Raw genomic sequence first — 25656 nt, forward strand, 5'->3', positions numbered from 1 at the left:
TAAAATAATAAAACAGCTATGGCGCTCATGGGCCACCCTACACTACAGCATGGATAAATAAAGCGAAACCTTACTTTGTGGATCAAATTGGAGACATTCTTCAAGGTGATTTAGATATGAACAATTTCAAAGTAAATAATTTAGAATCTCCAGAAAATGATAATGACGCTGTTCACAAGAAATATTTACGGGATCAAATAAATTCAATTGAAGTAAATAAAAACCATTTAGAAGATAAAATAAGTAATGTGAAAAGATTCATATATAACATTCCAGATGAAAATGAAGATATATTTCAACAGGAATTAAATGCTCTGGAAACCAAATTTAACAATGAATTACAAAAAAAATAACAAATATTAAACAACAAATACAAAACATTGATGATAGTGAAATCAAAACCTATATTCAACAACAAATACAAAACATTGATGATGGCGAAATTATAACCTATATTCAACAACAAATACAAAATCTTGATGATAGTGTTATTACAGATAACCACTATTAATAACGAAGTTTTAAAACAGGAAAAAAATATAGCCGCATTAGAAAAACATCTCAAGGAAGAAAATAAATCATATCATTTCAATCTTCCATTTAGAGATTTGAGTGATGAAGATATTAAAACTCGTAATAATATTGATAAATTAAAAGAGTATGAATATAAAAAACATGGATTTACAGCAAATATTAAGATTATATTCTGATCTAGTTTTTGATTTCACCCAAGGAATGTTTGATGGTGATCATTTATTGGAAAAATTCGAATTGAAATTATTTTTCCTATGCAGGTAAAAGTTGATTCAATATTCTTCAGACAATTCTCACGATATCGATCTAATTAATTATTTACCGCTCGTAAAGTTCTTCAGTTTATCAATGGTACAGAAAATGTAGAAACTAAATAATTAGAAATTAACGACGAAAACAGCAAGGTTTGCCCCCACTTATTAATCATACCAGATAAAGAAGATAGTATTCTTGTATTGAGTGATTTTGATATGATATTGGAAACGGAAACTCCACCATCAATCAACATTATTGAACACCCAATACTCCAACAAAGAGTTATGAGTTTTACGAACATCAGACTTTGAATACGTAAAACTATATTTTGTTGATGAATTTTTTAACAAAGATTCTATTGATTTATATACCTCAATTGATATTCACAAAAGTGATTAAAATAAATAATTTATGTTATTACCATCAATAATTGCAAGTGTTGGTGATATATATACTTATAGATGTAAGATAAACATCAATATTGAAAAACCAAAATTTTCAGTTCATCTAAATAAGATTAATGATTCAAAAGAACAAATATCGTTAATAACTGTGCAAGTTTTCTAATGCTGATATTTATCAATCAATAAAGATGAAAAAAGAAATATAAAAAAATATTGGCTATTATGGGGAACACCCCATCTTTCATATTAACAAAAGTGCAGTTAATCTAATCATCTAAAAATGGAACTGTTTGAAAGCAGTAGACAAAACTACATGATATAACAACAAAATGAACTAAAAGAAAAACTAAAACACTTCAATAAATGCAGAAAAACATGGAGTAGATTTGATTCTGTTTTCAAAACATTAAGCACAATTCTAATAGTGGCAACAGCCGTAACTGGTGGATTAATGCTTCCAATAATTGTCCCAACTGTATTACCCGCGTTCACTGCTGTTCAAACATCATCTTGTGGATTGATAACATTAGGTTATACATCAAAACAGAAATCTCATTATAAAAAGAAAACAGAAATTTTAAATTCATATCTTAATAAATTATTTATATCTTTTGAAAGATCGAGAGAGTATAAGAACATAACCATTGAAGAATTAGAAGAATTCAATGAAATTTTAGATAAATTTGATGTAGAAATATCATCTGTAAATATAAAGATAAAATTAAAAATTAAAAATAAAACTTAAAAAAAAAAAAGAATGGATAAAATTGGAAATTTAGACAAAGGACTATCCAAAAGACTTTTTTCATTGATATTCAATTCAATACCTAATTTATTTACGCGTAAATTTGACAAAGAAGATGAAGAATCCTTTAAATATATAGTTGATAATATAGATGAGGTGTTTAAAAACGAGGAGAATGAAATTAAAATATCAACCACAAATATGATTTATTCAGAATTAATCAAGAGAACTATTCTATTTAATGATTTTGAAATTAAAGGTCAAATTGAAATAATTGGAGGAATATATGAAGAGGGGAAATATAAACACGACATGACAGTAGCTGGTTTCAATGCCCAATCTTTCCAAGCTGCTTATTCAACGGCACATAATACATTGGTATTTTACAGGAGAGATTATTTTCCGTAAAAATAATTTTAAAATAGTAAAAACATCTAAAACAGGCAGAGGTGGAAATTTACTTAAAAAGATAAATGGATACAAAGGGGAAATTACATACCAAGCGATGGTTATTTTTTTATAAAGTGTGTAAATCACTTCATGAATAAATACTTAATAAATGCATCTAAAGACTTAACAAAAGAATTTGAAAAAATTTATCAACAGTTTTCAAAAAGCAAAACGAAAAGGAGTGATGATGACAGTTGGAAGAATTAAGCTATCCAACGATCGATTTAATACAAATTTTTAAATCTATAATCCTAAAGACAGTCATTTCTAACCAAGATATGTAAACAGGGACTTAGATTGGTTTTTTTACTTACACAAAGAACATTTCTGTTTGATAAGAAGAAATAATAAAGAAATAGAATACAACTATAATGAAAATGTATGGAAAACCTGCAGAGATGATGATTTAGTATCATTTTTGCTCAGGTAAAACTAAACGTGATTTCACAACCCCTTGATGGGTGTTTATTCGCATGGGATTGTGAAACATATTGTGAAGAGGGGGCTAATAAAACAATTCCTTATTGCTGTACTTTAGTCAATTTGGAAAACCTAAGGAAAAAAGTAGAACTAACTAAAAGAGTATTCCCAGATTTAAAGCCGACAGATCCCACTCCAGAAAGGTTTTACAACAAACTCATGACTAATATAGTAGAAATATTTGTAGGAACAGATTGTTTCTTGTTTCGATCAGATGTTGCGTCGTTTAGGACAAATACATCAAAAAAGACTAACCTTAATTTTCCATAACAGCAGCAGTTTGACAACTGGATTGCACTTAAAAGTGTCAAAAAACTAACACATTGTCAACTAGTAACAGATAAAAAAAATTCTATCTCTTCCTTTATCTAATCCATATACAGAAGAAAGATTGCAGAAAAAGTGGAAAAGAGAGAAAAGACAGAAAGGAGAGATAAAAATATCTGATAAAAATAACTATTTACAAAACATATGTCTCATTTCAACATCAAAGCACTTGTTTGGCGGCATGGGGTAATTCATCTAATCTACCGATGAATTTAAGAAAAATAATGAATGTAGACATTGCTAAATACACCAAGGACAACTGGGAACCTTTAAGATATGAATGTCTTGGAGTCTGTTTGATAAAATACAATCAAGCAATGAAAGAAACTGTCTTCCAAAACGTTTCAAATAATCGAACAGCTCCGGTGCTATCTTTAAAGGGTTGGTATTATTTGTATTATTACGACATAGAGGTGGTTGAAAAAAATGGTATGAAACTACTACAAAGGTTCCAGAACACACTGAAAAAGAAAACATTGAAAAGGTTTATTCACACACTCATCCTTTATAAGATATTTCATCAGACAATCCATTAAAGGAGGGAGAGTTTCTGCTAACAGGAAAACATTTGAAACGGACAAAATGAATGAGATTTGCGCCATATCAAAGGAGTATTTTGTGACACTGAAGGAATAATAGATTTATTCAAAGAATACAACACAAATACAAAAGATAAAACAGAAGTTCACGCTAAACTCAAAGAGCTGAACTATTCTAAACTGATGACATTTGACGCTAATGGGATGTATGCCTCTGCTATGACAGAAGGTGAATATCCAAAATCTGAAAGTGCTAGAGCATTTTTACCTGAGAAAGAAAAAGAATTTGTTAAGCTATTTAATGAAGAGAAATTCAGACCTAGAACAGCTATTTTAAAAGTCTGTTTTGAATATCCTACTAACATGTTCTTTCAACCAATACTTGCTAAAGATAAAATAACTTTTACGAACAGAATAGGTAAGAAGGAAACTGGCACTAAAATCGGGTTTAGAAATGGCTTCTGTTCAGACGTTTTAACATCGGTTGACATTCAAGAAGTAGTTAAAGCCGGTGGTAAAATACTCACGATATTAGATGGAACAGTCTATGAAGAAAATTTTAAAACTCCACCATATAGAGATTACATTTTAATTTTGAAGGAATTAAGGAATAAATACAAAAAGGAAGGGGATGTGGTTGCTAGTAACTGCGTGAAGTTGTTAGGTAATTCCTTATACGGTAAATCTATTCAGAGGGATAGAAATAACTCATTGCATTATGGAATGAAGAAACCTTCCGCCTTAATATCGACAATCACGTCAAGAAGTATGACAAACTAAATGATACTCAATACATTGTTGAGATTAATGACGAAGAAAAAGAGTTTGTTCCTCCAAAGGATTCTACAAGATTAACACCCACTCATTTAGGTGCGTTTATATTATCTCACAGTAAAAGAATAATGAACAATTTTATTCATGTAATAGATGGATTTTATAAATCGGAAATATACCATACAGATACTGATAGTTTATACATTTCTTCTAAAAATTGGGATAAATTAAATAAAATTGGATTGGTATCTGAAACTGAATATTGCAAAGGAAAGAATGACTATGGAGATGGTGGAATTATTTTTGGTATGTATTTAGCATCAACAGTTAAATATAATATCATTTTGACTTCTGATGGTGTTTTAAAAGAAAAGAAAACGTTTAAGGGATACTCTAACTATAAGATTAAGGTGGACGATTATGTTCAATTAGCTAGCGAATATGATGTGACGAATGAATTTGATAAATCACGGGGAAAGAGTTTTACGGATGGAATAGTTATTCCTAATGAAAAACAAACTAAAAAAATTAAGAAGTTATTTGAATTTAGTGAAGAGAAAAGCACCAGATGATGAAGGAATAATGTATTCGTACAACTCTAGGAGGGAGATGTGCTTGGATGACGATTATGTATTTGATGATTTTAATTATTTACAAATGTATCCAATGATGATCCATCAGAATAAATTTAGTTCTTTTGGTTTAAATGAAGTGGAATTACAATTTCCTCGTTACCAAAATCTATAAACCTATTTTTATCATCTTTGATTTCCAGATTTATATCTTTAATCATATAGGAATTAAGTGGTAAATATGCTGTTTGAAATGGTTTCTCTATAATTCTATATCCAATAGGAACAGTGAATGTTGGAATGCTGTAAATAATCTGACTTTTGTATTTGTTTGAAAAATCCACCGTTTATTAAATTGCAGTGAATATTAATGACATCGATATCATTCTCGATATTAGCTTTGTGTGGAGCTAAAGTGGACTGCGTGTATATTTTTTTTTATCAAAGCCCAGTATGAATTTTCTACATTGAAATCAACTTGACTCTTATTTCTCAATATCAATTTTATTTTGTTCAGATTCAAATTACCTTCGAATTCAATATTGTTTCTACCATTAGCACTTCCTCCATATTCAGATAGGTAATCGGTAATGGCTACGTATTCATAGCTTCCTGGTAGTAAACTTTTGGTTTTGAATGTAACTCCGTTATCTGTTGATATTTTTATTTGGTTATTATTTTCGTTGATATTTCTAATGGAATTGTTAACAGAGAAATATTTTAACCCCAATTCATATTCTTGATTGCGATCTAGTTCATACTCATAATCTAGAGACAATTTTATGTCAGATTTATTTGAGGTGATAACGAATAATTGTTCTTTATTTGACATTTTTAATCACGTTTTTATTATCATTTTTATCTATAATACCTTTCTCGAGGAATTTTTTTAATATACAATTTACTTTATTATATTGTCTGTGTGATCGATTATCTTCCTTCATTGCCGCTAATATTATTTGTAATTAAGTAGTTCCTCATTGTTGTCGGATAAAAACGTTATACCCTGTCCACTTTTTTCTCTAGCTATCTACTCTTCCAATTCGTCTATTTGTTGTGTGATTGAAGTATCATCTGCTTCGTCAACTTCATCATAATCATCTGCTTCATCAACATCATATTCATCAGCAATAACTTTTTTATATATATAGATCAACTACTTTCGATCTTCTTGTTTCGGGTCCTGACTTTCTAATTGCATGAAGACATTTTGAGTATGCTACTAAATCCTTGTAATCGGCAATATCAACATCCCCACCATTCATTAAATCTATTAATCCTTTAGTTAATGTAAATATTGAGTCTTTTGTATCGATTTTGAATAGAGGGTAATTTGACTTAAATTTTATTCTAAATCCATTAAACAATAACTCCTTATCATCAATGATTGGTGAAATACTCTTTGGTAAATCTGGTTTAGGGTTTGAAAAAAGACGATTTATATCATCAAATGTCCTAATTATAATACCACCATATTGATTCGGTTTTGGATCGGGGTGATCTTTATGAGGCGTGGGTTCTATACGAGGCGTGGGTCTATATTCTAAAGCTAATTTCTTTTTAATAACCCTTGAGTTATTAATATTGGTTGAAATAAAGTTTGAAGATTTTCTGCTAATCCAAGTTGTTGTAATTTGTTATTGCGTGGACGCTTTGCTTTCGTTATGTTTATTTTTTTTATTTTTTTTTTTTTTGGGAACGTTCCTAGACAAAATCGAAAATGGTATAGCATAATTGTCTTCACCAAACATATTTAAATGACCTGGAATAAAAAATGAATATCTAAAACTCAATTTTTGCCAAACCGGAAGTGTGCCATTGCATAATGTGCAAATATTTTGCATCAAGTCTGTAGGGCTTATTTATGAACCGATTTACCTGAAATTTTCTTTAATATGTTCATTGTTATAAGACGTATCTGGTGAGGCTAAAAAAATTCAATTTCAAAATTTTCAAAAAGCTCAAAATTTCTAACTCAGCCGCTAATTATCCGATTGATCTGAAATTCACAGGACATATACAAAATGTCCATACAAATAAATTTATACAATCAAAATTTTCTATCACTTTCCGTTTTTGCGTGAGAACTTCCGGTTTTTTTAAATCACGCCTGGCACCCCCACTTCCGGTGTAAATTACAGATATTGGCAAAAACCATATATATTGTCTGTCTGTCATAATTAGAATGCACTTAGCAGAAAAAATCCAAACCGGAAGTGATGCATAAGCCGCCGCCTCGGACTGACCCATTTTAGCAAAAAATTAATTAGTCCTCCATTTTTTATCCGATTTTTATGATTTTGGTGTCTATTAGAACCTTGTAACCTTGTCTACAGTTTGTTGGAACAGAATTTTGAATTTCTAATTTGAATATTTTTATATTCGTTTGAATTTTTTGAAAATTCAAAAAGCCACGCCATGTGACCTTGACCTTCGATGACCTTGAAAATTTCACTGTAGGATGTTCTTGACCTCAGTTATCCACAGGTGTACTCATATTGGTTGAAAAATATTAACTTCCGGTTAAATAGCCATTCAAAAATTAACATTTTTGACAACTTTGTACGACTGTATGACCTTTTCTAATAAACACAGAAAATTATTTTGTTCAATTTTGTAATTTCCTTTTGATTATCTTTTCTTTTCTTTTGTATATTCAGGATCTACTCAATTTTCTCTTTTCAACGATATGTGACATGGGTTGTTTAATACAAAATTGAATTTGTGAAAATAGGCATAAAAGTGTTAAATGTTTATAAGAAATGTGATAAAAAACTGTAGATTGTGGGGATTAAAATGATTGACAGGTGTTATAACAGGTTATATAATATGATAGGAAAGCTATCCTTATGAACTTTTGACATGCAGGTGTGAAGTAGTTTGGGTCATAAACAGATTAATCTGATTATGTAATCTTTTAACACTTAAAAAAATAACTTTAATTTTCAATTTTTTTTTTAATTTTCACTTACAATAATTTAACATACACTCATATAGAGTAGTGAATTTTTGATACATTAATTTGTTCGAATTTTTTCTGTACTATTAATAGAACTATATCTGCAAGATACACACATCAGTTTTGGTTATTGGTTTTAGTTAGGCTGAGGGAATAAAAGCAAACAGCTATGATGACAAATTTTTGAAAGAAAAAGGGCACAGGGGAGTAGGAGTATATTATAAGCAAAACAAAAATGTCAACATTTTAAAATTGGGAGTTTTAAATATAGAACACATTGCTTTGAATATCTTGGATAAAAATATTAACGTAATTGTTATCTATAGACCACCCGTTTATCGATTAGATTTATTTCTCCCAATGTTAGAAAGATTATTAGTTAAATCACAAGAATCTGGTTCAGACTATGTTATTATGGGGGATTTCAGCCAAATTATCTTGGAGGGTCATTTGTCCATACCAAATTCAAAAATTTGGTTTTCAACAACTTGTTCAGCATTACACTACTGAAGGTGGGACACTTATAGATCATGTTTATATCAGTAAAGAAATTCCGTCACATAATGTTCACATTTCACACATACCTGTATATTATAGCTACCATGAAGCTATTAAAATAACCATACGATAAGTTATATTGATACAAGATTGAATTTACCCTTTCACAAAACATTTCATTTAGCTTGGCTCTTTACTAAAAGTGGTGTCAACACCGGGCTTGAGAGGGTTTGAAGTTCAAAAAAGTCTTACAGCTATCAGGCAAAGTATCACGGGCCACGCTCAGTGCTGTTCACAACTCTAGTTTCAACTTGGGTCTTTATTTTATTCTTAGCTTTGATATATTCTCTATTTCTTTCTAAAATATTATTCCAATCGCTACTCATTTTCAAAAAAATAACATTAACATATGTCGATCATAACTCTTTCACCCGCAGGTTTTCTAGTATTAACGAATATATATCCATGATCATCTGGGTATCTCCATTGAGCTTTAGCTTTTAAATGTATCTCTGTCCATTCCGTGATTTATAGACTGAATGATTTGAGATAAATCTTTGTCGTTTAATTCAAATAAAAAAAAACAATTTGCATTTTTTCTAATAAACATAGAATCCGTCCCGTAAAAAGATTGAGATTGGTATATGCAGTGACAGTTGTGATGTCTTCCTTTCGTGAAGAATTCTTGTTGAACAGCTCGATTTCTTTGTGCTACACAGTCGTCAAACAATATTAAGTTCTTTCGATTGCTATCAATTTTAGACAAATCTAAATCAATAACATTTTTCGTAGGTTTTTAATGTAGTTATCTATGATATCTTTTATTTCCACTTCTTCTTCGTTGTCTTCATAATATTGAAATATATCTTGAACATCTTTCTTTGGTAAATATTCTACCGAACTACCGCATATACACATAAGCATTGGGTTTCTAGGAAATATTTTTGAATGTTTGAATTTCTTTCCCATTTTTATTTCTATATTTTTGTTCCAAAAATCACTCCATCTCCTTTATACTTTGAAAGAAATAATCCTTCTCCAGTGTATGTTTTTTAAAAATATTCCATTACCCTTATGTTTGACTTTCATTTCTCCCGTGTCGATTTTATCTGTGATACTGTTTAATCCTTATTTAACAGTTTTCTTGGTTTCTTCCCCAAATCGTTTTCCAAATTCTTTAACTGTACCTAATATTTCTGCCACTCCTGAACCTTTTTTGCAGAAGGTAATTTCTGTGCTTCCTTTTCAATTACTAAATTATGTCTATGTTCTTCGGCAGCTTTTACTGCAGCTGCTTTATCTGCATTGGCAGCTTTTCCTCCAGCAGCTGTACCTCCAGCTACTGCATCCGCGGCGGTAAGACCGGCAAATATCAAAGGTAGGAAAGGTAAAAATCCACCTTCTTCTGCATTCGCGTCAATTCTTTCTAAGTCTATTTCGTCTCTGACTTTACAATATTTGTATTTATCAATAAGTTTTTTAGTTATGTTGATTTTTTTACCATTGTAAGTTATTACAGTTGGGAAAGCTGTTTCAATAGCTTCTATTATTTTCATAACTAAAGTTTCTGGCTTCATTTTTAAGGGTGTATTTTTTACTCAATTCTTATCATTCTTCTATCTGCTATTTTAATTAATTTTACTTCTTCCAATAATAAACAATAACCGGTTACATCTGCTTGTGTTTTTTCAATATTAATATTTATGTTCACTCCTGTTTTGAAAAGATCATCTTGGTGAGCTGATAGATCAAAACAGAAGATTGGATGATTAAGTTGGTTAGGATAATTATCATTGTTTAATCTTACTTGAACTTTATGGATTAAAGGATCTTGATTTTGGTTCAATGCCACTCTGAAGACATTATTGTGATTCGTCTGAGAGTCTAGTAAGTTCTTGAAACCAACCATAAAATATCTTGCTGGTTTAATAGTATTGGTGATTGCCCAAGTAGTGGATTCTCCAGTTAAAGTCATGCTACCTACCGTGTTACGACGAAGAAAAGCTATGTCAATATCTTTAGTCAACAGGTTGAATATTCTCGTTTCTACTTCAATTGATGGTGTTATGACAGGTATGTAAAGTTGGAGATTCGTTATTTCTAATTTTGCATTGGAAGCATTCTCTCCAAAGAATATCTAATCATCATTGATTTCTCTATGTAGATGAATTTTTCATGGTAATCCTATGGAAACCTTTCTGTGTTCCAACAGACCGAATAATAGATATAACTTCCAATTTACGTAATTACCCCAACTATTATTATCAACGCTATTGTGATACTTAAGTACTCGTTTTTCAAATCTATTGTGTTTCGAGCAACAACTCTCACCCTAGCCAAATCCGCATCATTTGCAACATTTCTTACCGGTCCTTGAAAACACTTCGATCGCCACATCGGGTATCCAGCCTGAGACTGAAAGGTAATTTTTGGGATAAAGAACTGTTTTCAACATTGCGTCAAGTTCCCCAGCGTGTTTAATGGTTTCTATAGGATTTGAACCAGCTTCCAAAACTATCTCGCTAAGTAAAGATGGAAAGAAATTGTTTTCTAACGTTGTATTAGTTTGTGGTACACGATTTTCATTGGGAGTTCCATCTTTTATTTTGAAATCACATCGAAAATAAGCATCGGAAAGAAGTAACTCTGCCACCATCATTCAACTCGGATTTAGAACCAACAGTCGGTGAGATGATAATATAATCCTATTTTTTAGTCGGCATATGGTAAAAACGGCATGTGGTAAAAACGGCATATAGTAATGTACACACTACTGATATTTAAGTTTTAATACAGCAGTTTTATAATCTTTATAAACAATTGATATAATTTTTCTTTCTTTTCAGACCTCTTAGTTTGGAGTAAGTATATATACCAACTTAAATACCAATTTAATACCAACAAATCTCAACATGACTCTAACATGACAACGTGATAATTAAAATTTTCAAAAATTTATAATAATCCTAGAGGAATATTTCCAAATGTTGTTACGGTTACATACCTCACCTATATTGTTGATTGAAATATTTAATTAGTGGTACAGTATAGATAATTATGTTGAATGATAACTATTTCAGTAATATAAAGACTATATGTTATCTTCCTGGCGGTGAGAGTTTTAATTGGTTTTGTATAGTGACCTGTTCAATTGAATTGAAGTTCTGTAAGGCGTTAGAGGTAAAGTTTTTAACATAGTAAGCTGTTTAGCCGATGATTGATTCGGAAACTGTCATAATATATTGATCATCATTATGGAATCTATAAAACAGCAATTATAACATCAAACAATCACAAAATGAAAGAAAGCTATAAGTCCTTGGCTACATCACTTTGCTTTCTCTTTCCCGGATTATTGGTACCCATTTACAACTAGATCGACTGGAATTTTGAGGAAACATGACATGGAATTCATTCATGAACTGACTGTGCTACCGTCCTACATTAATGAACTGTCAATATGCCAAACTCATTAGCAAACCTTTTCAATTTTGTTTATTTTCCTTTTTACTCCCATTACTTTCTTATAACTGAAATACGTCTGTTTTCAGCCCATATTATCCATATTGAGTGGAGTAGAGCTAGGCGATACAGAAAAGATAATAACAAATCTCAACGTAGTGACAGAATGTCTGAAAGACGTCAAAAGTGAAATAGGAAAATTGCATGGTATTTCATAATCACATATTTGTATCAATACCAATTCAAATCTAGATATAGCACAGGACGGCTTTATCTATATTTCAAAATCTTAAGATTTAAAAACTGTTCACAATTTTGATAGATGTAATATAAATTGACGAAAACAAGATATTTTTTAGGATATAAAATTCAACATTAGAAAATGAACACAAACTCGTATCGACTTCAATAATATGTCTAAATCAAATGAAACTTCAAAATCCTACTTCCAATAGTTTTGATTTTATTTTTAAATTTTGGTTGGATAAAAATATCTGTTCTAGAAGTACGGTAAAACCTCTCATCCAACAGCTGAAAAGCATCTGGCAAATTTCTGGTTTGCGGTCGAAATTCTTTTTGCGCTAAGCGAATTATCATTAAATGAATGAATGCATGGAGTTTTGCGTCCTACTTTTCTGCACCATGTGGGCTAATGAAGGCGGTCTATGCCACGCAGGGGGCAATGAGGGAAATTTTGCCAGGACAGCGACATAAGCCTGCTCTTTTTCGATTTCCAACTGTCGAGGGATCTTCAACGTGCACAGCCTGTAGCACACGGGGCCTCGGTTTATTGTCTCATCCGAACGACTAGACACTTTTTCCATGTCAGCCCCTCTCACCTGCATCACTTACAGGGGGAAACCGGGGTGAAAAATCCGAAGGTATTATCTCGAGCTATGCCGGGATTGAACAAGCGTCTAACTCACTGAACCATCGCGGCTCCCGCGAATTATCATTACTATTGAATAAGTGTATATATAATATATATATATATATAATTAACCACATGAGAAAAAAAATATCAGAAACTTCGCATTACAGTGTGTTTCATTTTCATTATATTTTTTGCAGAAAAACTTACAGGTGAAGTGTTCTTTAAATTGATCAGTCCATATCTTTCTGGGTGAGCTTAATTACATTAATGTTTTTTTTAAACCTTGCTTCCTGATGCTCAATGATGCCCCTTTAGTGCCATGTTCTTTTAGCAACTGTTAATATTGTCCATACTTAACACGGAAAGTATTGTATTTAACTTTGCTTAAGGAACATGCTTTAGGCCTATTAACATTCATATATTGTTGGAAAATGAATACTTTTTGAATTTGTATTTCAGGTGGGATGGAGAATTAGGTACTCCACCTGGCTTGATATTTGACGGAATTGAAAATAACCACCCACTTAAGGTAAGAGGAGAAAATTTTTTTAAATTCTCATCAAATCTTGTTTACTGTTTTGTATATGTCCAGCGGCATTTATGGTGGCATGACAAGCTTCCTCTTCCTCTTGCCCCCGACTCGAAATATGTTTGTAGAAACAAGATAATATATGGTGTGATCATTTATATTGAAATCTTAGGGTTATCAATTTTTATCTGAATTTAATGAATAGTTTTTGAGTTATTGCACTTGAATGATAAAATATCTTTAAAAATTTAAACCATGTGATTTGATAATTTGATCTGATGCTTATGTATTTGGGTTATTGATATTGATTTAAAAAAATATTTGTGGAAAAACTCAGCATAAATAACTGACAGTAAATATATATCAATAAATTCAAACTACAAATGTTTTATGAAAATCTTTAACTGAGAACTAAATGAGAAAATTGGTATTTTAGTACCTGGAAAGTGACATAAATAAGAATTTGAATTCAATATTTCAATATTTGTAGTTACCATCAGGAAATGCTGGACAAAGTGCAATTATACAGATTATGGATGCACTGCTTGGAATAGAACACTCAGAGGGTGAGTTGAACCATGCCCATTATCATTTTATTCAAAATTTTAATTACAGAATGACACGTTACCAAAATGACCGAAAAACACCCACTGAATACAGTGGAGGGGCTTTCTAATTTTGAAAAGTCAAAGAGTCCAGACCATCAGGATATAAATAAACTGTAATAAAAAACTATCGATTAGACAAAGGAACTTTGAATAGTTATTATAACAATACAATTTTTTCCTAACATAATAACTGCACAAAAGTTTCAACATTCATTTGAGATAAAACACCTTAAGTTCACACTTCTCCTTTTAATCTGTAAATCTGTATATTTTGTTTCTAGAAAAGACCACCTATCTCAAATTTGTAAGAAGTTTTATTATACCTAAACATTGTCAGTTTATAGAGGATATTAGAAATATCCATAAACCTCTGAAAAACTTGAGTAAGTAATTTTGTGACAAAATTTGAAAAATTGGGATTAATGTTATAGTTTCAAATATGGTTCCCATCGTTTTGAAGATTGCCAATATATCTGACATAATGAAGCCTATTGGTAATTTTATCGTCGCTTGTCGGTTTTTCAATGTTACGATGTGTGGCCAGACGCCCAAAATGAGTTATGATTTTGTATTTTTGTAGTTGATAACAGTACTGATGAAGAATTAAAGAAAACATACAGAAATTGTGTTGATGCACTTACTTCATTTAGAAGTTATCATATACAAGTTGTCACCAAGTAAGCTTTTTGAATGCTCAACTTATTTTGTGAAATGCAGTATCAGTCATTCGTAGTAAATTGTTGCGTGGTCGAATTTTGAGTTGATCAAAAGCATTTATTGAAGAAGAAGAATCCTGAAATTTTTTAAATGACGAGCAAAATCTTAAATTTAAAATAACAATTGACTGGTTGAATTATTTCCCAATAGAACTCCTTATGCATAACAATTCCTCAGATCATCGAGTGGTAAAAGAAGATTTACCTTACTTCGCCGTCACCACACACGAATTGAAGTATATTATACTTGTATAGTCTAATAGATAATTTGTTCATTATCAAGGCTATTATGCAGGAATTAGGGGGAACGTCTAACCATCTTGGTATCTTACCAATTGCAGTAAAAATTAGTTCATATTCAACCACAATGAAACCACAATGAGCAAAGCTATTTCGACTATTTGAACACTTACTTAATTGCAAGTATGACGTTATTTATGAATTTTTTTTACCATCAAGGTATATGGTTATACCAGACAGAAAAATGAAAAGAGAATCTGGAAATGTTGATATCAATGATCCCGGTACATCAGGTAAGGCTGACAAAGACTGAAATATTGTTTCAAGGTCAAACAACAGCAACCCTGTAGTGGAACTTATGACGTCACTTATAGTGAAATGTTTTATATACTTGCAGGTGTAATTACATTCCTGAAAGAATTGCGACAAGATACGAAAAATACTACTACTAATTCCTAGACAAGAAGACAATGAAGGACAAAATGCAATATATCGAAAATGATACGTTATAGTCCAACTATTGCATGAGAATATAGAACCACTGTAAATAATGCTTTGAAATATACTCAAGCTAGCTTTTGCACTAGTAGACTGGTTGCATCAGATACTTTATAAATGTTACATCTACAGAATCCATCTACATTTACTTACTCGTATACACTGTGTACCGAACAGGCACGATTCAAACAACCCTGTCATCATTAGAAGGAGAATGGTTTTCTATAATAAAATAAATATCACACTTTATTCCTTACTTACTGGCATACATTGTGTAGGCTACCCAACAGGCACGATGCCAACCAATATATCATAATTAGAATTAAGATAGTGGACCACAGCCATATACGCCCTTCACGGCATACGGTAAAAACGAAACATCCATTTTAAGTTTCATCAAAATCGGTTGAAAACTAAGAGAGTAATAGCATATTCCAGATTTTGGGGCAAGGGCAATAACTCTGCTTCTAACGGTCGAAAATAGCTCAAATTCGAACTTTATCTTTGTTTTATGAATATGTATACACATACCGAATTCATTTGATTCCTTCAAACACTGTAGTTTTTAGAGTGTTTACGAGCAATTGATGTTGATAGCACTTACTGTATAGAGGTTAAAGGTCGATAACTCCTCAAAACTGACATAAGAGGCCTAAATCTTGAAAAGACTTAAATTTAATCAGAAGTAAACTTAACTTTCTCAACCCTTTCGTTTTAGGTTCAATAACATCCATTTTAAGTTTCATCAAAATAGGTTGAAAACTAAAAAGAGTAACAGCATATTCAAGATTTTGGGGGAAGGGCAATAACTCTGCTTCTAACAGTTGAAAATAGCTCAAATTCGAACTTGATCTTCGTTTTATGAATATGTATACACATACTGAATTTCATTTGATTCCATCAAAAAATCTAGTTTTTAGAGCGTTTACAAGCAATTGTTGACGGACGGACGGACAGGGGTGCCGACAATATACGTCCACATAGAGAGATGTGTGAGATGTGGGCGTATAAAAATGATTTTTCATAATGAAAAAAATTATTACCATGTTTTCATGAATATGTCGATAAAATACTGATACTGAACTAATTCTCTAAAAAAAAAAAATACTGTTGAACATTCCAACTGCAGTCAAATACAGTAGCTTCCACTACCCTACGTTCTAGGTAATATTTAAGGGATGAGGTAATATTTAACGGATGAAGCGCCAAATTCTCTTCCAATCGTGTTTAGGCCACTGATAGCAAATTAGATTGTGGGTTCCTTCTGTAAATTGCTAGCTACTAGTCAGAAACCATACCACTTAAGTACTAGTATTGCTTCTTCAAATATCTTAACAAAAAAAAGTGGCAACACTTTTCTAAGATTTAATGGATTTATTAATTTATAATTCTTTTAACAAAGAATTTTCATAGAAAATACATGTACAACAAAACAGGGACGGATTAGGTTTTTATAAGGGATGGATTTGGAAAGAATGAATTCCCATAATGATTATATTATTACAATGTATTCATGAATATTTCTATTGGAATTTGATTTTACTACTCTTTGCCATAGATAATCGGACGACATTCTTCTTTCGAAAACAGTGTTAAAAGTGGTTACTCAATAGAAGAGATCAATGCTTGGCAATTCTAAAATTGATCATGTATAGTAAGGTGCTTTGACTGGTAAATATTAAATGACCATGGATCATGGATTGTTAATCGCATGCAGAAAAAAATTGGAGATTTACATTTTATTTGATAATGTTATGAATGGAACCCAAAGACAGCAATGTTGTATCGAAAGCAGCAAATGGTTGAATGGTTCTGATTTTAATAAATAAATAAACAAATTGTTATCAGTAATTCAATTAAAAATTTCCTTATAAAAGCCAAATTAATGGTTTTTGTACTATGAGACATCAAAGTCAAATCTCTGTTCCAATGGTCAATATGGACGATATATAAGTTTCTAAAGGAACATGAGTCTGATCAAGTATTTCTTGGGTTAAAGATACTGGTTCTACAAATGAGAAATTAAAAATCATATGATTCACAGAGAATCTAGTCAGGTGTCCCTGATATGCATACAAAACACAGTAGACTCTGTTTAAATCTCTTTAAGATTATAAAATATAAACAATAAATTAAAGGAATGTCTTATAATACAATTCAAGATAGTCTGTAAGTGTTTATTAATATATTAAGGTACTGGAACCATATTATCTTTAGCCCATTTCTTCATAGTTCTAATAATATATTCTACTTGAGGATTACTGGTATTTCTTAACATATTAATAACATCACGTAATAACTCTCTGGAAAAATAAAACATACTTGTATGCTTATTGTTGTAAAAAAAAGTCTGATGATCTCCGAGTGATGTCACAAAGTTAAAATTTTAACTTCATTTAATTTCACATATACTTGTAAAAACACCTTGGGTCCTCATAAATTTTGGCATTTGAATTCTACAATGTTATTAGAACCCCATGACATAATAAATAAATTTCCATGCAAAATGAAAATAGAAAGCTAGAGCATTGTAATAGGCCTGAATAACAGTAAAGCAAAAAAAGAATTTGCCAATTAAAACTTATAATTTCAGAGAGGAAGCTACCAGTATTACTTGTAGTAACAAAAAAAGTATTTAAGACAACATTGAAAGAGAGTGAGAAGATTTTCTGTGAGATTTTAAAACTGTGAATGCAATTATTTTTTTTTATTGTGTAGCTGCAAAGGGAAATAATGCAAGATCTAAAGTGTCCAGGTCACAATTTAGACCATAAGAAATATATTACATTTTGTTAGACTGCAACTGAATTATCCCTTGCCCATTTCTTTATACAATGGGTTATATATTCAACTTGTGGATTCTTAGTGTTATTCAGTATTCTGAGTAGATCTCGTAAAACATCTCTGAGATAGAATAATACAGTAATATAAGTAGAATAAAATAACTAAAAGAATAACTATCAGACAAATAGACTAAAATCATGCAAGAGAATAAGATAATAATTATATGTGGACGAAAAAGGTAACATCAAGCCTTTTTTGCCCTAGTTACAACTTATGATTTAAAAGAATCATGGAATTGTCTCATAAAAACAATATTTAAAAGCACTAATGTATGATAATGCAGAATGACGTGATATATTAATGGAGAAGTTACTGTCAAGTTTCAACTACAAGAAGATTTACTGTAAGTTACTTCTTAACAGATAGAAAGATATAATTTATCTTAAAACCCACCTTTGTTCATGTCCAGCTATAATTAATTGAAATACACCAACACATGCTCCTCTTTTACCCTCCCAATATTCTGGATTAGGGTCTAATCTTTCTAACACATCAAAAGCTTTAGCAGCATAATAAAACTGTCCCATCTGTAAATAGAAAAACATTCATCATTAGAGTTTCATTGATTATCACAAGTTCTTTAAAGTTGTAATATGGAATATTTTTTTTGATCAAAAATTCTACTTCCATATTGATACAATGATATTTCAATATAAACATCTACCATACTATATACAATATAATAATAATAATAATTCAAATTTGGATCATGAATCAGGTCTGTAAACAACAAAATGTTCAAGTCATTTAAACATAATAAAATTCTACTTCACGACATATTCCTTACCTTATAACAATCATTAGCTATAAGTTGTAATAAACTAAAAGATTCACCAGAAGTTTCCATTTTTAGATATAATTCCCAGGCTAATCTTGGTTTACGATTCATAATATCTATAAAATATAAAAAATATGACTTAATAACAAGACATTTTTTCATTGTTAAAACTGTGCTGAACAATTGTGAAGAGTTTCTGAGGATCTAACTCTGAATAAAGACACATGTTAGGTTTTTACTACTGCATATTATGCCTAATGCTTTTGCAGCTAATAAGATTTTATGCCTGCTCACGAAAAAGACAACTTAGGTTTGGCATAGATATTTCAAACCAATATATCTATTCAGATCTAATAACAGTAAAACTTACAGACTCGTGCTAACCAACTTAAATAGGTGTAGTCATTCTTCATCTTATCACTTTGTATCAGTAGAAATACCTGGTAATATAATCACACACTTATAAACTAGCATTGTTTTGTAAATTTGCATTGAAAATAAGAGCCTAAGTGCACGTTTAATACTTTCTGTTTTGCAATAATATTAGTCACAAAAAATCATGGAATTATCAGGAGATTTAAAATTATGTAGGCCTAAATTCCTGAAAAAAAAACCCAAAAGTTTAATGAAATTAAATAGAGAATAGATATTCCATAAAAACATGGAATTGTGTTCAATAGTTCCCTTACTTCAAGAATTATCAAAAAATCTAACTAACCTCTTCTGATTCCTTATAATTACCAACAGCAGCTTTAGCTTGAGCATAGTTAAAATTAAACGCATCATCATTGTAGAAATAACTCTGAAATAATACATGTCAAGTTTAATATCAACTGTTGTGTTATGATATGTCATTTTGAAAGTGCATTTTGAATTTTAAACTCACCTTGACAGAATTAAAGTATATCAGTACATCTTCAAATTGTTTGAGTAAGAAAAAACATGATGCCATACATTGTCTTCCTGGTATAGTGTCTACAATAAAATACCATGAGATTTAAATCTTAATATTCTACACCTAAATTTTTTTTATAGATTACTAGCCTTTCCACAAAAAATCTATTTGCAAGACAAATCTCAATCATTTCCTATGCAGTATTGCTACATATGTCAAAAACCTCTAAATGTTGAATTATATTTCTTAATACATGTATTAGAAAGAAATTGATCAGAATATTATCATACCACATTCACTGGCTGAGCCACCAACTAACTGAAAATATTGTTGAGCTATCTTCAAATGTTCTCTCTGAAGATAAAAAAATTCATTGTTACAATAAAGATATACATAGTATCTGCAAATATAATAACTAATAAAACAACAAATTCAGAAATGAAGATAGCTTGCCAGGCAAGACTACATACGCCCACTGGCAGCTGTCAGTAATGATAAAACAGTCAAGTAAAAAATTTTCTCATATTAAAGAAATTTTATTAGTTTGAATTCAATGATATATATATTTACTTTCAGTTTTTAATGCTGAGTAATTCCACAAAATTTCTTAAAATCAATTTCAATAACCCAAATTTATCAAATCATTAAATCACACAACTCTAATATCAAGGGCAACAAATTGTTAAGAGTGAAAATTCAAACTTGACCAAGATGTCATCAATATAAATAAAAAGACATAAAACTCCATTCATTTCATTCAGCATAAAAATCACATGAAATCTGTAGTCTCTATTGTGATTATGAACAAATTTTGAAGCATTTTATCTAAGTCAGGACAATAACTCAAAAACGAATCATCGAAAAATCTTCAAATTCAAACTTTGATCAATATACATTATCACATCAAGTTTCATTAAAATCAGATAAAAACTGTAGTCTCTATTGTGTTCACAAGAAATGTTGACAGGTGGACCGACGGACAGGGGCGACGGCAATATACGTCCTTATCTTCTGCACCTAATTGGGCTAATGAAGACTACACTTTTTTGATTTATTTAGAAATATTAAACAAACAGAAACAAGAAGTTACTCTGTGCAATCTTCAGACAACTGATCCATTTCCCTACTGAAATTTATCAAGTAGCAGGAACTTATTCTGTGCTTTGTGAAAATTAGGTTATGAATACATGTAACCATACTCTTCTCAGAGGATAAGCAAAAAAATGAACAAATTTACCGAGCCAGATTCTTGTCCTAAAGTAGCATTAACAACACCTTTCAAAATATATTCTTGTGGAGTTGTGGGTTCAAGCTCCTTTACTAGATTATATGCCTCATTTATGTCATCTATAAAAAAAAATAGTTATGCTCAAAAGATGGCAGAACATAATATAAAAGACAGAATGATTCTTAGTGATGTGCACTAGCTCAAAAATAATGGATACTTAATAATATATAGATATTTTTAACCTAAATTCAACATTATCAAAGGTCAACCAGGCTTGAAGAATACTTATTGATTTCTGTTAACTTTAAATTTGATTACAAAGACGGTAACATACAATGCTAAAAATTCTCCATAATTCTTCTTTTAACATCTAAATAATCATATCTAACCTTGTTTAAGATAATAAATGACTAAGTTAAGTCTTGCTTCTGGTATAACATCTATTAAAGGAGGTAATACTTGTAGAGATCCTTCGCCATTACGAAATACAACCTAGAAATTAACACAAATCATTTAATAACTAAAATTGATAATAATATAGTATCTCAATCAATATTCAATAATTATTCACACTTTGATTACTATCTTTATCAAATTAATTCATAAAATCAAATTCAAATCACTGTCTAATGCTATCAGTGCTTACAACTATATTTACAACGGATATTCTATACCAATTTTAATGAAAACAAACTAACCAAATTGTGTTTGATCAAATCTCTAGCAAACACAAAAGAAGGTGATGCCATTTCTTGTAGAGCTTTAAGTTCAGCTTCAGCAGCTTTACCATTATAAAGTCGAAAATGATTGCAAGCTTTAAGATTTAATGCTATAGCACTGTCAGTAAATGTCTGCAGATATACAGCTAAAACTTCCTACAAAATAACATTTTAGAAAGTCACAAACAAGATCATTTTTTTGAACAAAAAACACGTTGTTTTTTTAGCTGGAATATACATTTATCTCAAAATACATATAAACCATTCCTCATGGCTTGGAATTCCGATAGAAAATGTCAAAAGTCATTTTGTTTGATTCTGTGGGTGCATAATTGAAACTTTGTTATTTCAGCCAGGAAAATTTGATTTTGACATAAAGCTTCAATATTACTTTGATAGTTCAAATAAAATAAGATATTACCTGTGAGACATCATAATAATCGAGCTTATAATAACATAAAGCTACATACACATTTAGCGCCAAATAATCTCTGAAAAGATAAATCACCAAATGAGATGAAAGTTGAGAAAACCTTTCCACTAATGTTTGAGCAACATAGTTGTATAAAGATCCTTGAGCCATCTCATCTAAAAACACAATGATATCATATTATACTATGGTATACTCTGTGTACCAGTACACGAGCTATAAAATTTAAATTCATTTTTGTTTATGTAGTATGAGATATCAGTTTAACTTAAAAGAAAGGGGGTTTTAGAACTAATTCTATTTGACATTGCTCTTATTGTTGACATCAGTATTGCTGATTGGATAATGTTTTATTTTGGAATAATAGCTTACACTTCAACATGAGCAAATCAAACACACAAAAATGAGTACTCTACCTGTTATCAAGCAAAATCCGTTTATAGATATCTATGGCCTCTTGATAATGACTACGTAAATAATGAATAGCTGCTAGAGATAACTGATCTTCTATAACATCTTGCAAATTTTGATGAAATCCCATTAATTGTCTTTCATCGTTAAATTTATGAGATAAATGAAACTTCATGCGATTCTGCAATTGTCCTTTAGGACCTGGAAATCAAAATTTTTGTATAAAAATCCGTAGTTTTTTAAGTTCTGTATTGTCTTTTAATCAATATATATATCTTCTATAAATTTTACTATCGGAATTCTCTTATAAGGACATAAATTCAGATTATGATTTGGCAAAATTTACAAATGAACATATAAAGTAAAAATAATATCATATTGGTCTATACTAAAAGTAGGAAAAGGCCTTTGGAGTTTAATTAAGCTTACTGTAGGCGCCTGAAACTGAAATATGAAAAGAAAAATAAATTTATAATCACCTTTTTCCACAGCTTTTTGAGCTTGTGGGTACATTCCAAGAAAAAAGTAAGCACATGCTAGAAATGTCCAAACATCAGGTTGACAATTTCCTCGTTTCGTTAATCGTTCATATTCCTAAAATATAATATGTTATGTCATAAGCTTACAGAAAATAATATTTTCCCTTAAAACCTAAAGAATTTTTACTTGAATCCCAGTAAATTCAAGTATAATCACACACAAATCATAATACATTTTACACTAGAACACTTCACACTCTTACTTATAATGCTTTAACTTACTGATTTAATATTCACTCACCTCCATAGCTCTTTTATAATCACCCAGATGAAAGGCACAGTAAGCTATCCATAGATCAGTTTCTTCATTACCCTTACCACTGGCCCTGTTAAACTTAAAACAGTTCCAAAAAATTAGATCTTGAAATAATGTATCCAACATGTTTTTTTTTGTATTAGAAATAAATTTACAACAGTTCATACCAATGTATGTTTATGATATTATCCCAGCAAGGAAATTAGTTAAATACAAACATCAAAATTCAATATTTTCTGTAATCCTACCTCCAATAAAGTTATCGCTCCTGTATAATCTCTAGCATCTAAAAAATCTTCATACTTGGGAACTTTCTTCTTTTTACTTGCTTCTTTACTTGGACCAGCTGTTGCTCCTGGCCCAACAGCCGGCTTCATCCTTGAGAGCATCTAAATATATATTACATATAAATGAGAAAGTGAAGTGTTGATTTACAAGAATAGAAAATTAGCAAATAAATGACAAATTTTTGACAACAAGTTGATTGAATATCATAAGATTACATAAAGCTCACTGAAACCTACAACAATTCAACAATTGATTGCAATTAATCTGAAGTCAACATATCTTATTAAATGGCAATGCAAAAAAACACTCTTATAAGCTTATATATGCTTAATTTAAATGAAGTTTTGTCTTAAAAAATGGGTCATGAGCTATTGAAATGAAACGAACATCTAACCCTTCCGGTAGACTAGTAGACCCTTTATTTTTTCTCCCTTGACTTCATCCAAGACGTTGAACTGAGGGTAAGACCCTGTTCTTGACTCTTTGTCTTAGTTTTAGGATATTTGTTTTTTTTTTTATTCCGCAAATACTGTGGTTAAACAGTAGTAAATCTTATTATCAGGTCCAGATGTGTGCTAAATGATTTTTTTTGACTTATGATATACATGTATTACTATTAGGTAGACTTGTCTTAGGTAGAGGTAAGTTACAAACTGAATTCTAATTAATTTAATTTGCAATGAAAAAAAACCCATTATAATGCGCAACAACATTGTGTTAAAACATTAAACTCACCATTTTGAAAGGATTCTATGTTTTACTCTGACTCATTTAACATGACCATTTACAAAACAGGTGAATGCATAAATTTCTCATATAACTTTTTAGTTTACATCGGCAACTATGGAATTTCATCTTCAATGCGCATGCCCATATTTCACTTCCGTTTCCTTAAATCTCAAACTGGTTCAACGAACCTGAATTAGTTTGTTGATCAGAACATTTACAGCAGCAATCAGATACTACTGGGCTATATCAAATGTTTATCTCTGGTTAGCATATCAGAAATGTAGAACGTAAAACTCCATTCTTTTCATTTCTGGTTAGCCTATAATTGACCAGAGATAGAAAAGAAATATAGTTTAACATCCTTCTTTTCTGCAGCGAACTGGGCTAATCACAAAAAGTATTCATGACAAGTTGAACGTGCAAAAAACAAGAAAGAAAAGAAACAAAATTATTTATATTTTTAACTTTAAATTGGAAGTCTGTTAAGAAATTCACTAAGGTGGTCAAGAAGTTGTAGTGCTTACTAACAGACCGAAGAACAGGTATAACAGGTATAAAATGAAGACGGGAAACATTACCAACAACTACCTAGTTTGCGATGTCAGCATCCGCTGGAAGCGAACGTTAACTCGTCATCTACCAACCCACCATTCAGTGTGGAGTGAGGAACATTTCGCCTAAATAAGTAGAAATGATTAGGCTATATGGTATTAAGGTGCACTGAGACGGATCTTAAGCAACGAAAGCACCGACATAATGTAAAAATAAACGATTACACAGACTTGAGATTCAAGGACATCAATGATATTAACACCACACCTGAATTATTTCCGACATAAATTCCGTGTTGTGATCCTAAACGATAGGCTACCCTGACAATTTGAAATTGAAAAAAAAAAAAAGACGACGAAGTCGATGTCTTGGCATATTTCCTTTTTTCAGTACTTCATGGAAGGGCGTAATCTCCAATCCCACTATTCTTTCAAAGCGACATTTAAAATTTACATTTACATTAGAAGGGGCAATTCTTTAAATTAGTAAAATGATGACAAACTATGTCATAAGTGGTGGGGGA

At 30.6% G+C, this 25656-nt stretch overlaps 4 protein-coding genes across 4 annotated transcripts; 2 read left to right on the plus strand and 2 right to left on the minus strand.

Annotated features, from left to right (window-relative positions):
* Window positions 1–3917: 3917 nt before the first annotated feature.
* Window positions 3918–5080, plus strand: LOTGIDRAFT_168389 (hypothetical protein; the record flags this gene model as incomplete). The annotated part of the gene is made up of 2 exons (XM_009066279.1): window positions 3918–4398; window positions 4662–5080. 2 exons carry the CDS (start codon window positions 3918–3920, stop codon window positions 5078–5080), a joined length of 900 nt encoding a protein of 299 aa, XP_009064527.1.
* A 4644-nt stretch (window positions 5081–9724) lies between these two features.
* On the minus strand, window positions 9725–10114 carry LOTGIDRAFT_168390 (hypothetical protein; the record flags this gene model as incomplete). The annotated part of the gene is made up of 1 exon (XM_009066280.1): window positions 9725–10114. One exon carries the CDS (start codon window positions 10112–10114, stop codon window positions 9725–9727), a length of 390 nt encoding a protein of 129 aa, XP_009064528.1.
* A 1480-nt stretch (window positions 10115–11594) lies between these two features.
* On the plus strand, window positions 11595–15425 carry LOTGIDRAFT_168391 (hypothetical protein; the record flags this gene model as incomplete). Its single annotated transcript, XM_009066281.1, has 9 exons — window positions 11595–11717; window positions 12089–12206; window positions 13071–13122; window positions 13333–13402; window positions 13893–13968; window positions 14292–14393; window positions 14591–14687; window positions 15186–15259; window positions 15364–15425. The coding sequence occupies 9 exons, from the start codon at window positions 11595–11597 to the stop codon at window positions 15423–15425; spliced, it is 774 nt and encodes a 257-aa protein (XP_009064529.1).
* Window positions 15426–16813: 1388 nt separating this feature from the next.
* Window positions 16814–24684, minus strand: LOTGIDRAFT_221830 (hypothetical protein). The gene is made up of 16 exons (XM_009066282.1): window positions 24588–24684; window positions 23813–23953; window positions 23550–23642; window positions 23249–23363; window positions 22775–22970; window positions 22350–22419; window positions 21908–22084; window positions 21599–21701; window positions 21219–21328; window positions 20272–20335; window positions 19973–20061; window positions 19805–19888; window positions 19457–19526; window positions 19096–19202; window positions 18702–18835; window positions 16814–17767 (listed from the first exon to the last, which is right to left on the minus strand). The coding sequence occupies exons 1-16, from the start codon at window positions 24588–24590 to the stop codon at window positions 17653–17655; spliced, it is 1671 nt and encodes a 556-aa protein (XP_009064530.1). The 5' UTR covers window positions 24591–24684; the 3' UTR covers window positions 16814–17652.
* Between the last annotated feature and the right edge of the window lie 972 nt (window positions 24685–25656).

This window comes from Lottia gigantea (genome assembly GCF_000327385.1).
Source record: "Lottia gigantea unplaced genomic scaffold LOTGIsca_75, whole genome shotgun sequence".
Taxonomy (NCBI): Eukaryota; Metazoa; Mollusca; class Gastropoda; family Lottiidae; genus Lottia; species Lottia gigantea.